The sequence below is a fragment of the Dermacentor variabilis genome, chromosome 9 (genome assembly GCF_050947875.1).
Source record: "Dermacentor variabilis isolate Ectoservices chromosome 9, ASM5094787v1, whole genome shotgun sequence".
NCBI lineage: Eukaryota > Metazoa > Arthropoda > Arachnida > Ixodida > Ixodidae > Dermacentor > Dermacentor variabilis.
In genome coordinates this window covers 79,144,556-79,156,785 of record NC_134576.1, presented here as the reverse complement: position 1 = coordinate 79,156,785, position 12,230 = coordinate 79,144,556, and the positions used below count along the sequence as shown (strand labels likewise).

At 45.5% G+C, this 12,230-nt stretch overlaps 1 protein-coding gene across 1 annotated transcript in view; it reads right to left on the bottom strand.

The window, feature by feature from the left end:
* The window catches only part of LOC142557008 (uncharacterized), a 246,240-nt gene that overhangs the window by 24,639 nt on the left and 209,371 nt on the right, over nucleotides 1–12,230 (bottom strand). Inside the window, exon 22 of the mRNA XM_075668541.1 lies at nucleotides 7,121–7,227. Within this exon, the coding sequence (XP_075524656.1) occupies nucleotides 7,121–7,227 (107 nt within the window). The remainder of the gene's footprint in view (nucleotides 1–7,120; nucleotides 7,228–12,230) is intronic.

The window sequence follows — 12,230 nt, the reverse complement described above, 5'->3', positions numbered from 1 at the left end:
TTTTGGTAGTCCCATTAAATACTCTTCCAAGAAACAACTTTTCTTTGAAAGAATGCACCTTTCTTAAAATTAACCTTGAGTTGTGCCAAGCTCAAGGCATTTAATACCTGCGAAAGGTGTTCCTGATGTTCAGCCTCTGTTTTGGGCAAGACGATAATATCGTCTATGTACACGTTACAAAAGACACCTGGGAAAGGCTTCAGGACTTCGTTCATAATCTTCTGGAACCATGCTGGCGAGTTTTTCCAGCCGAAAGGAAGCCTGTTATACTCGTACAGATCGAAGGGCGTGATAAAAGCAGTGTACATTTTTGTTTCTTCGGTTAGCGGGATCTGCCAGAAACCTTTGCACAAGTCAATGCGTGAAAAACTCCGGCAACCACCTGTCTCATCTATAATCGTGTCTATCTTCGGCATGGGAAATGGTGTAAGTTCTTTCTGGCGATTGATAACCCTGTAAACTGTGCACAGTCTGAAAGTTCCATCTTCCTTCGGCGCAATAGTTATGGGAGAAGCGAAGGGTGACACCGAAGGCCGGATTATATCAGCGTCTAGCATCTCCTACAATTCTTTCTTTCACCATATCTTGCGTTCTCTTGACATGTTATAAGGTGATTTTCGGATGACGGTCTTGTCAATTAGTTCTAAAGGCACCTTGTGCGACTTCATCGCTTGTGGATAGCTTCCTACGCATACCGGTTCAGGGTAGGTCGTTGCAATATCCTCCGTGCACGTAACTATTCGCAGGTTATCTTTTCTATCTTGCTGTGTCTCTTCCCTTGATAGTCCTTCCACTAAAACTGCATCGTCCCAGTATACGTTGATTTTTAGTTTCTTTATATCTCGTCTGTATAGCAGAAAGTCGTACGTCACCCCCGTTATCACCAGTACGTCACTCTATTTCATTACCTTGGAACTCGATGTTTACTCAGGCCCACTGATTATGCATTGTCACTTTTCCATCGTACCCTTGCCCCCGTAGTACTCTTCCTCTATGCAGGTGACTTGAATCTACCAGCTTGGCATTTATTATAGACACAGAAGCACGGCTGTCACCCAAAGCCATCATATGTCATATATAAAGAATTTCCCACTTTGACAGGAATGTGAAGTAGGCTAGAGCAAGTTAAATAAACAGTCTCAGTTGTGGTTATCGGGTCGGACTGATCACCCTTGTTTATTAGTTTTTTTCGTCAGAGACTCTTGAGCATCTGAAAGTAGGGGGACAGGGTCGTTGTCGACGTTATTCACTCGACCTCTGGAAGCACGCCAACCCCAGTTCTCTGTACTGCCTGCAAGGCGGCTCGGTTCTTGCGGATTACGGCTTGACCAATCCGCGTCGGTCCGTCTGAAGCGACTGCTTGAGCCAGCGGTTATATTTTCTTCTGAAGTAGATGGGATGTCGTGAAGGCACTCCAGGAGCCTTTCTATAGTTTGAGGTGATCGTGCTTGCACTAGCTTCAGGACTTCCGCGGGCAATCCGTGCATTATTAGAGCTACTATGGCAGAAGGAGGAAGCATAGGCTCGGCCAGCTTTAGAAGGCGGCGTTTTTCAAAGAAATACTCGACGGGGGAGCCCTGCTTGAATTTGAAATTAGCCGCGGCGTTCCATCTTTGCACTGGGTTGCTTCGGAATGTCATCAAGAATTTTTCCTTCCACTTGTTCCAAGAGTTGCCAACATCTTCAATAATGTGCAGATCGTACCACTTCCGTGCAACATCTCTTAAATAATTACGCATGTTGGTAATCTTGTCCTCATTAGAGTGCCATTTGTTCTTCCCAGCGGCATATTCGTAGAATTCAAACCAACTTTCTGGGCTTGAAGACATGCCGTCGAACACATCGCGTTCGACAAAATTAGTCGCCGGCTTCTCAGCGTTTAGAGAGCTTATAAGTGACGTTACCAGTGGGTTTTGTTGCGCCATCTGTTCTTGTTGTAGCTGAAGAGCTTTCAAAACGCGGTTCACCTCTTCTGTGAAGACCGTGATGCAGAGTCCTTTCGACACATCGGTTCAAGAACTAATTCGTCGAAGATCGCCAGACGCAAGTTCACTTTCACCGCACCCTTCCGACGTAGTTCAGCAATGTCTATGGAAGCCTTCTCTAAAACCAGCTTCACGAGTTCTGCCGAGTTGAGTTCGCGAGGTAGTTCCACCGCTGGTTGGTCTTGAGCTTGGTATCTCGAAAAGATGATCTCTGCGGAGGTCTCCTCGAGGAAATATGTCACCCACATGTTGGAGTCAGTTGTCGGCTGCGCCAAAATATTGTAGCGTTCCTAGTTAAAGGACACAGTAGACGTAAAGCATTGCTGTGGAACTGGCGTCCATCTCGTCTACATTTATTTCTCACTTCTCTCTTCTCTTCCTCTGTCCCCCCGGTTCCCGCCAGGGTTAGCGCAGAGTATAAAGTCGATTTCATTTCTAGTCTCGCCATTCGGGCTCCTCCACGTCCACTATCGGCTATCCCGCTTGCGGAAAAAGGTATTCGTTATCCGTATATTATTCTGTTCTGCAAACTGCTATTCCCCTGCTATTCCTAGAATCTCATTCCCCCATTGTCTTGTCTCCAACCTGCCTACCCTGGCATTGAAGTCGCCCATCAGTATAGTGTATTTTGTTTTGACTTTACCCATCGCCGATACCTCGTCTTGATAGAAGCTTTCGACTTTCTGGTCATGTGTGGATGTAGGGACGCAGACATGTACGACCTTCAATTTTTACCTCTTAAGCTTCACAACAGGACCTGCCACCCTTTTGTAAATGTTATAGAATTCCTTTATGTTACCAGCTATATCCTTATTAATCATGAATCCGACTCGTAGTTCTCGTCTGTCCGCTAAGCTCAGGTAGTACAAGACGTGCCCGCTTTTTTGCACTGTATATGCTTCTTTTGCCCTCTAACTTCACTGAGCCCCATTATATCCCACTTACTGCCCTCTAATTCCTTCAATAGCACTGCTAGATTCGCCTCACTAGATAACGTCCTAACGGTAAACGTTGCCAGTTTCAGATTCCAATGGCCGCCTTTCCGGACCCAGAGATTAGCAGCCTCTGCTGCGTCGCAGGTCGGACCGCCGCCGTGGTCAGTTGCTTCGCAGCTGCTGGGGACTGAGGGCCGGGGTCTCATTGCTGTATTCGTATAGTTGGTTATATACAGTGGATATAGTTTCCAGTAAAGTGGAATACCCGCCAGTAATTCTTTCGTTCTTGACATTTATTTGACAATTGCAAATAATTATCTAATTAAACATGTACTGCCCTGATTATGAAAGTGTCAGTGAGGCATTTGTCGGCACCCCCAGACACCTCGAAATGACATTGCTGTGTTTTCAGCGATGTATTAATAAGCGTGCAAATTTCTTCCGGCTGCAAACAAGCCTCACGAAAACGAAAAATACCACGTGACTGAGCTCCCACCCGTATCATAAAGCAGCGCCCTCAAATCGGCTGATTCAAAGTAACTGCACTGCCTGTCGCAAACCGGAAGAGACAGCGCATCACTTTGATTATCGCATTGAAGGAGAACCAACAGCAGGTTTCGCGGCTTTGCAGCTATTTTTTCCTCTCTACGTAATACTTATCATGCTCTCTCAAGGCAGACTGATCACATTGATAATAAAAGCCCTCTGATAACGCGTCAGAAGCGCCGCTCTGACCACGCACGAAACGCGAAACGCATTTAATAGGCATAGCATGTTTCAGAACCTGCTTTTCTCGCTCCGCATCGACAGAGTTGGCGCGCAGCTATATCTCACGCCAGAAATCCGCTTCGGACCAAAGCCAAAATAAAGTGGCCATATTAGTTTTAATAAGAGTGTATACGTGCTGCGAAATTAGGTTCATGGCAGGTACAGGTACTTGTATGGAATTGATGCCACTCTATGAGATGCTATGGTGCAAGGACCCAGTCAAGCTTTTTCGGGCTTTTCGCCCGTGCTCCATACATCTGGGAGATGTTGGATAAAGCTGAATAGAATATTGAACTGAAGATAAAAGCGAAATGAACAGATAGAGAAGCGACCCATGTGATCAGAACGGGAACAATTTCTAAGTGAGCCGAATTGGCAATCGCAACGCCTGCACAAAAACACAGAAAGTACATCAGATTTCAGCGCGCCCTTATAATCTATGAATTCGTAAGCGTCGTTCAACACCAACTGCTGCCTAGAGGACGTGTTGGAATAAGTCTCCATCTGCAGCTACGCAGTTCCGAGTCCGCTTTACCACATCTTCTGTGGCTTTCTTGATGAGCAACGCTCGAATTCCGTTATCCGTGTCTGAGATAATCCGACGTCCCTGTCGATCATGTAAGCGTGATCTTTCACATAACTCCAAAAAAAGAAATTGAGTGGACAGACGTCAGATGACCTAGCCGGCCAATTCACATGCCCATGCCTTCTAATCTATTGCACATGAGAAGTTGCATCCAGCCAGTTTCCTGCTCGGCTGCTGCTGTGTACTGGTACTGTATCTTGCTGATACCACAGAAGTGTAAGAAGTAACAGCGGGACTTGGCTGAGACTCATCCGCAACTCCTTCAAGGATTTCATCCACGTAACGTTCTCCAGCAAGTGTTTGCAAGATGGGACCGATTACTGAACCGGCGGAAATTCCGCAACCCCCTTTGAATGATCACCAGTACTTGTGCCTATTGCGCTTTACCCAGTGTGCATTGTAGTCACTCCTAAAGCGTGAATTATGCAGATTGCATGAATTAAGCATCCTTATACTCGGCTTTCACTCTTTCTCTGAACACTCTCTCACCTGGCTTGGTGAGCTTTTTCCAGTGCGAGAAAGAGGACCGCCGAAGCGAGCGTGTGGGTTTTTATCGGATAACAATGACCTCACACCAGCTGTGTCCCTCCCGCGCCCCTCTTTCTTCCCCGCTAGGCTCCACCTGCCCTCGCCGCGTCGCAATGCTGCTCGATGGTATTTTTAAAATCGGCTTTCACTCTCTTTCAGCTCCACCACCAGCTTGACGATTTTTTCCACTGCGACAAAGAGGGCCGCCGAAGCGTGCGCGCGGGTTTTTATTGTAGAGCAATGAGGTCACACCACCTGTGTCTCCCCCGCACCTCTCCTTCTCCCCCACCAGTCTCCACCGACGCTCGCCGCGTCGCTATGCTGCGCCATGCTATTTTTACACTCTGCTCTGCTTTCACTCTCTTTCAGATATGTCTCCCCAAGCTCGGCGAAGCTGAAAGCGGCAAGAGAAACCGAGCGAGGTTCTAACAGCGCCACTGCAATAGCATCTTGTTTTTGTATAGGGTACATTCTCAGTGGCTATTACCTGGTTACCCAAAATGTTTGCAAAGACGGTTATTGAACACTGACACAGTGAAACACATACTCGCACCTGCCCTGTTATCTAGACTAGTATCACAGAGATGGCTTGAAAAGTAGCAAACAGTCCTGCATCCCTGGTGGCGCATGTCGGCGTCAAATAGATACCTTAAGAAGCAAATTGGTTGTCACTGACCAAATTGGTTGGAACGCTTGTTTTCGAATTTCGTTCTCTCAGCACAGCAGCCCAACGCGCTACCCACTTTAGACTATCCAGGCACCCAGACAGCTCGCGGAATGTCCACTAAGTACACTAACGATGCCAATCGAGTACACAAGACTGGCGCCTACTTCCAGCTGTTGTTTATTCAAGAAGCATGGTATCTATAAGTACGATCGGCGTCACCGTTGTGTAGAGCGCGGAAAAGCGGCCACCGGTGCTCTCCGCAGCCAGCCAGCTACGTAGTGGCTAGGCCCGAGCAGCTACCGTTAAACATCGCTGGCTGCCCACCGAGCAGCCCTGCGGCCACCGTTCCCGCGCTCTGCACAAGTGTGGTGCCGACTGTACAGCACATAACACGACCACATGTCAAAGGCCACCATGGATCCCCTCCCCCCCAGAAAGAAGCGCATCGCAACCATGCACCATGACGGAACCGTGTGGCCCAGTTACCAAATATACTACCGCAACAAAGCTAGCCTCTAAAAATACGTGAAGGTAGCTTAAAGCCTACGCGCAGATGCGCCAACTAATCAGGTCTAGAAAAAGCAAGACTTATAAAAGGAAATTCATCCGTCAGAAGCCATGACCTGGAAAAAGCAGCAAGGTGGAGTTTCTGGCGCGGGCTTGTGATCGATAATTTTTCCAACTTTATGGTAAACAAATGATGTTCGTAATAGTTGAAATGTTAGTGAATTTGTTTTTATAAAAAGAAAATAACATAAAGAGAATGCACGGGAAAAATTCTTCAGTACACTAAAGCACTTCCGGCACACAGCAAGTGTCGTCTGCTTGTGTTACAATGTGCTCCGTCTTTGACGAGAGCTCCGCCGTCAGCGTCGGTCTCAGTCTTTTCGCAAGCACCATGATTCGACTTTGTTGCGTTGTGGACTGCAAACGTAGCGACTGGTAAAATGTCAAGCTGCGACATCGCGTCCCTCTGCAAGGCAGCACACGAGCGAACTGACTGCAGTGCATCAGACTGCCGCTATAGCGTTTCGCGAATCCGGTGTTGGGGCAAACAAGCGCAAGGGGACAGGGCCTGGCCGCTGGAGTGTGCCGTTTAGCAGAAGCGCAAATGTGAATTCTCTGCACGGTGCAGCCACCTGGTGGCACAGAGCTCAACCATACACAGTAGCAGTAACGAAATGTATTCTTCTTTGCTGCTGGTGTAAACATTTCGCAGGAGTATGTTTTACACTTGGTTACACCAGACTTCGTGCCACGCAATCCTTATGTTTTTGTACGGAATGTGAAAGTGCTAAAGCATCTCGTCTTAAGAGGTAGCCAATAGTTATTCGATTATATATTCCACTGACTATGAGCAGTTGTATGACCGGTATGGAGTTCAAAGTTCGAAACAATTATTGCAGCACTACGAGGTACGGGTTACTGCTGAATAATCTTACTCCGAATTCTTCGAATACTGAACTAGTGGTGGCTTAATTGTCTGTGTGGCCACAGATTAAGAAAAGTAAACATTACGGCAAGGCACAGAGATATAGAGACGACGAATTGCTTAAGCATAAGAAAACATTGTTCATAATTGTTTCTTTACATATTCAATGAAGGCATGAACCATTTTTAAAGTGAATGAGAAAGCCTAATGTTTTCGTACCTGAATTTCAGAAGATGGAATTGCCGGTTCAATACAGCGGTACTGATGAGCTTATGGGCACTGAGTATAGCGAAAGTGTTCATTCGCATTGCTTTGGCGTACGTAACCTGAAAGTACAGGCATGTTTTAAAAGTTTCCTAGTTTTATTGTTACATTAGGCAGCGATGAAACGAAATTGCAAACAATACATGAAAATGCCTATATGAAATTGATATCAAATGAAACAATCGCGTTTTATACCTATTCATTCACTTCCCCACCTTAATATATACAGTGCTTCTAATATTAGAATATAGTACAGCATTTAATTTCATACCAGGGTCATTCCACGCCAATTGTTCCATCTGTGGCGTTCGAGCGATATCCATTTCTCTCAAAAAATGTAAAAGGAACACACACACGTATAGAAGCATTATTTGTGCCATATTTTCGCATATTATATTGAGCGGAAATTTTTCTTGCGCCCGTCAGGGCCATTTGAGTTTCACTAAACATTGCAAAGCCAGGTGCGCAAAAATATTGCCACAAATCAACGGTCTCGCGCATTCTTCTATATTGAGTTTTTGCGTTGCGTGAAGGTCGTGCTTTTATTGTAAAATTGTTTCAGTGATTATTTTTATGTTTTCTAATCAATTACATCTGTCCCAAAAACGAACTTCTCGGCTCTGTCAGCGCTTAATCTAAAATAAAAGCTTGAATTTAGCGTATACTTTGTTCAATGCTTAGACGTCGTTAAAACAAAGGTGGTCCGTGAAAAAAATACGCCGGAAGGATCGTATATGTCACCAGCATAACCACCAAAACCAAACCTTGCCACGAAAATATTAATCGAAGAAATTTGCGTTTTCCGGGGAAAAAATTTTTCAATGTCAGCTTCACCTTTGCAATAGTTCAGTTCTAGCCTTTACTTTCCTTAATAGCATGTTTACAGTACACGCTAACCACTTTAAGAAATGAAATAAAAGCTTAATTTTAGCATATATGCTACTTTGTTCCATGCTTAGACGTCGGTGAAACAAAGGTGGTCCGTCAAAAAAATCAGGTGTATAGGCAGTGGGTACGGCAGACCAGTTGTAAGGAAACCGACTTTTCTACTTCGGGAAGGCTTTTTTGTTTGGTCTCGCCAGAAGACTTGGTCCAGAATCTTGCTTTTTAACTAACAGGTGTATCTGTGCTGAGACGTGTGCTACTGTATTTCGGCTAGTTCACAGTGCAACGGCCGTGCAACTCGCCTATTAAGGAGGGAACACTCGGCGAAAACTGGCAACAGCAAACACGTTACGGCTAGTGTTATCCCCATCCGATAGTTTACGCGAGCATAGGAGAAAAAAAAGAAAGTGGATTCGACTTACAGACGTTGAACCTTTAATTCGCGACTTATTTTTATTGCGTGGCCTAGTAACAAGCTAGCGGCACGCTAGGCGCGACAGATACATGCTTTATTTGCCATACATGCCACCGAAGCCGGCGAGGCCGTTTGCGAATGTGAAGTTGGCCCCATCGGCGGCCCGTCCCTTTTGGATGTAGCATGTTTGTTGGGCTCCGAGCGTATTCTTGCGTTACTTCTGCACTTCTACACGGCAGTGACGGCACCACTGCACTATTCGACTAAGGTGAGAAATTTTGTGAGAACTTTTGGCTTTTATGACACGAAACAGACTCGCGACACAGTTAGCGAAAAACAGCTCTGCCATTCTACAGTAGTTAGCTTGAGGTAATGACTCGTACTGGGAGCTGTTTGCCAAGCTTTCGGCAGTTTTGGGGCACGGTCACCGCACCCGGCTTTGTGACGAAGTTAGCAAAAAGCACTTCGGCCGTGTGACGCAGTTTCGCATGCACTGAATCTTTCCGGGACAAGTTCTAGCGCTTTCTCACACCCATACTATTCATGCACAGTGGCCACACCGGCTGTTGTGACGCAGTTAGCGAAATGCAGCTCGGCCGTGTGCTGCAGTTAGTTTCGCGTGTACTGGACTTTACTGGGACACATTCGTGACGCAGCCTCTGACCAGCAAAGTCACTGTCATTAATTTCGTTACATTTCGAATACTTTTGAAGGACGCTCGCTGCTTCTGGGGATCTGACGCAGTTAGCAAAAAAGATATGCGGCCGTGATGACAGTTTGGCGTGTACTGAATCTCAGTGAGACAAGTTTGGGACACTTTCTATGGCCCCGCAACATGTACCTTCTTTCGGTACTCACGCTTGTTACACAGGGAGCCATTGCCAAGAGTAATAACACTGGAGTGTCGCTAGCGCCGGCCGGCAGAACGTACAGAAGATAACGCCAAGGAGCTCAAAAACAAACAACTCAAAAATTCTGTATTTTGACCGGCTGAGAATAGGCTTTGCACTCGCCCATTTTTTGTGAGTGCTAGTAGAAAGCATTCTGCAGGCATTCTGCTCTGGCTGAGAGCCTGTGTTGTGGCTTAACATCACGCGCGCTGACGCAAAGCTGTTTTCGAAACGCGCAGTCACTCGTGTGATTGTGCTCGTAAAGTGCTGGAAATAGTGCCCGGCAATTGATGAATGCTTAGAAGTCTGATGTTCTCTTCATATTTAAAAGCCAATTACTTTTGTTTGTAAAACGGCGCATTGCGACTATCGCACGTTCCGCCTCTACACGCACTATTCCTATTAGATCTAAATACGAAAATGCCACATGCTCGTAATTTACTTTTTCAAGCTGGCTGCATCCGTTGGAAAATATAGTAGAGCATTTTGTATTATACCAGGGGTCATTCCACGCCAATTGTTTCAACTGTGGCGTTCGAGCAATATCCATTTCTCTAAAAAAACACGTATAGAAGCATTAATTGCAGCGTATTTTCGCATATTATGTTGAGCAGAAATAGTTGACTGGCACTATCCATTTTCAAATAAAGACCGATGTTCGGATGTTGGAATCTTGCTTGATAATATGCTAAACCTGGATGTGCGAAAGTAGTAACAGAGCCTCCCGATTTAAAAAGTGTGAGAGAAAATGTACGAGTGTGTACGAAAGTTCTGCTGCTCACCTCGTGCCGCAACGTTGCATGAATGTACAAAAAGCCCGCAACGAGAATTTATATCGAGCTAAATAAACATTTCCTTTTTTACAATGCGTTTTGCGTGTACTTTATAAAATTTCACGTGGCACATATTCGAAGGGAGTCTTGTAAGGATTGTTCGCACTCATTTTGACCAAACGCTTCCGCACTAAGACCGCGCGCGATTGAAGTGCAAAAAAAAAGAGGAGGGGCGATCAGCGCAGCCGGCGTAGAGCGCGCCAGCTAGCGTCCAGAACGCGTGCGCTCAAAGCCCAAACCGCAAGGAATCAATCTCATTCGCTGCGTGTGCAACAGTCAATTCAGCCGCTGCACTGTATGGGAGTGTCCGCTGCTCTTAAATGTCTCACTCCATGCTTATATCTTCAGTGGGTACGGCGGAGCAGATAGCGGCATGATGTCAGCAAAGTCACTTCGTGCAGGCTCTTCTGCTCGATTTCACAGCAAGGCTTGATGCAAAATCTTGCTTCGTCATTAAACGTGTCGCTGTGCTGACACGTGTGCTGCCGTATCTCAACTAGTGCAACTCCTTTCTTCGTTGAAGGCGTGACAACAGCGCCATCTAGTGACATACGCCAACAGGCCTGCCTAAAACGATCGTACGCAGAGCTGCTCCTCCATTGGGTACGACAGATCAGAGGGCGTAATGTCGTCAGTAAGTCCCCTTTTTTACTTCCGTGCATGTCAGTCCTAGCTACACCAGCTTTTATAGCAATTATTCTGGCCTCCTGGTGCTCCCGCGCCTGCAACGGTGTATATGATTGCATATGATGTATTCTCTGTGGGCGCTACTTTTGTCTAGGGTTGTGGAGAAACGCTGAAGGAGTTGTTGGAAGGAAAAGAAAATGACCTGATGAAATGGCTGCCCTAAGGGAACACCAAAAGAGCTTGGAAAAAATGATGTCTGATCTTGTCTTACGCTCTCTTGAAATAGAAAGATGAACTGCCCTGGTCGAATCTCTCGAACAAATAATAAAGGCCTTGAAATCAACATTTACCAATCTGGAAGACCGCAGGAAGATCCTGATGAGGAAGATTTGGTTTTAAACAAAAAATTTTAAACGACTTCTTTTCAACAAAACTACAGGTACCATGTCTATCTTCTGGTAGACCTGCTTTTCAATATGCTCCTGAAAATGAACTATAATTGGTCTAGTGTTGCCACGGATACCTAAGCAGTGAATTCTATTGTTATTGATATTGTTATGGAAGCATGAAGAGGAAGAAGAAAATCTCGATACGCTGGCTGCTGCGTGTTCGGTGGTCAGCCATCTTGTATACGCTGACTCATCCTGTATATATATTGCAAATACAGTCTTTATATACTCCTAGCATGCTTAGGTATCCGTGGCAACACTAGACCAGTTATACTTCATTTTCAGGAGTATAATGAAAAGTAGGCAGTGTTAAGAACGCACAGAAGCTTAAAGGTACGATAATATCCATTCAAAATGATTACTCGCGTCAGACGATGTAGAAAAGAAAGCTCTTATGGGCAAGTGATAAGAATCATAAACAAGAAAAGTACCTCACTCATTGACGATAATGTGCGATTCAATAGGGAGTTCTCTTCATTTTCTGTTGGCATTCAGCTCTTGCTGGCAATAATTTGTTCCCAGCTAACCCTATTACCTTGAGGCAGCACGCTGATACTATCAATGCCTTCAAATGCAGACTTTTTGGATTAAGCTTCTTTGCTTTGCAAGTCTGTTTCAAGGAAAGGTGGCGATTCCAGATTTCTATTCTATATGCGAGCGAGACGAACCAGCAAGTCTGGGTTACAATGTTACAACGCTCAAACCTGAATAAAGGCTCCTTTCTTTCATGATAATTGTAAGGTTGACTAACTTGTATGGTCCTCAAATAATCAATTGAACATTAACATAGATGCGTCTAGCGTCGTTAACAAATCAATAGAAATAGAAGCCATCATGTTAGAGCATGATCTTCAGGTTATCAAGGAGACCTGACGTCGTGAGGACATTGGTGACGATGTTGTACCGCCCACATATCAGGTTTTTGTCATGACCGTCCTATTAGAAACGGCGGCGCTGTTTTGATAA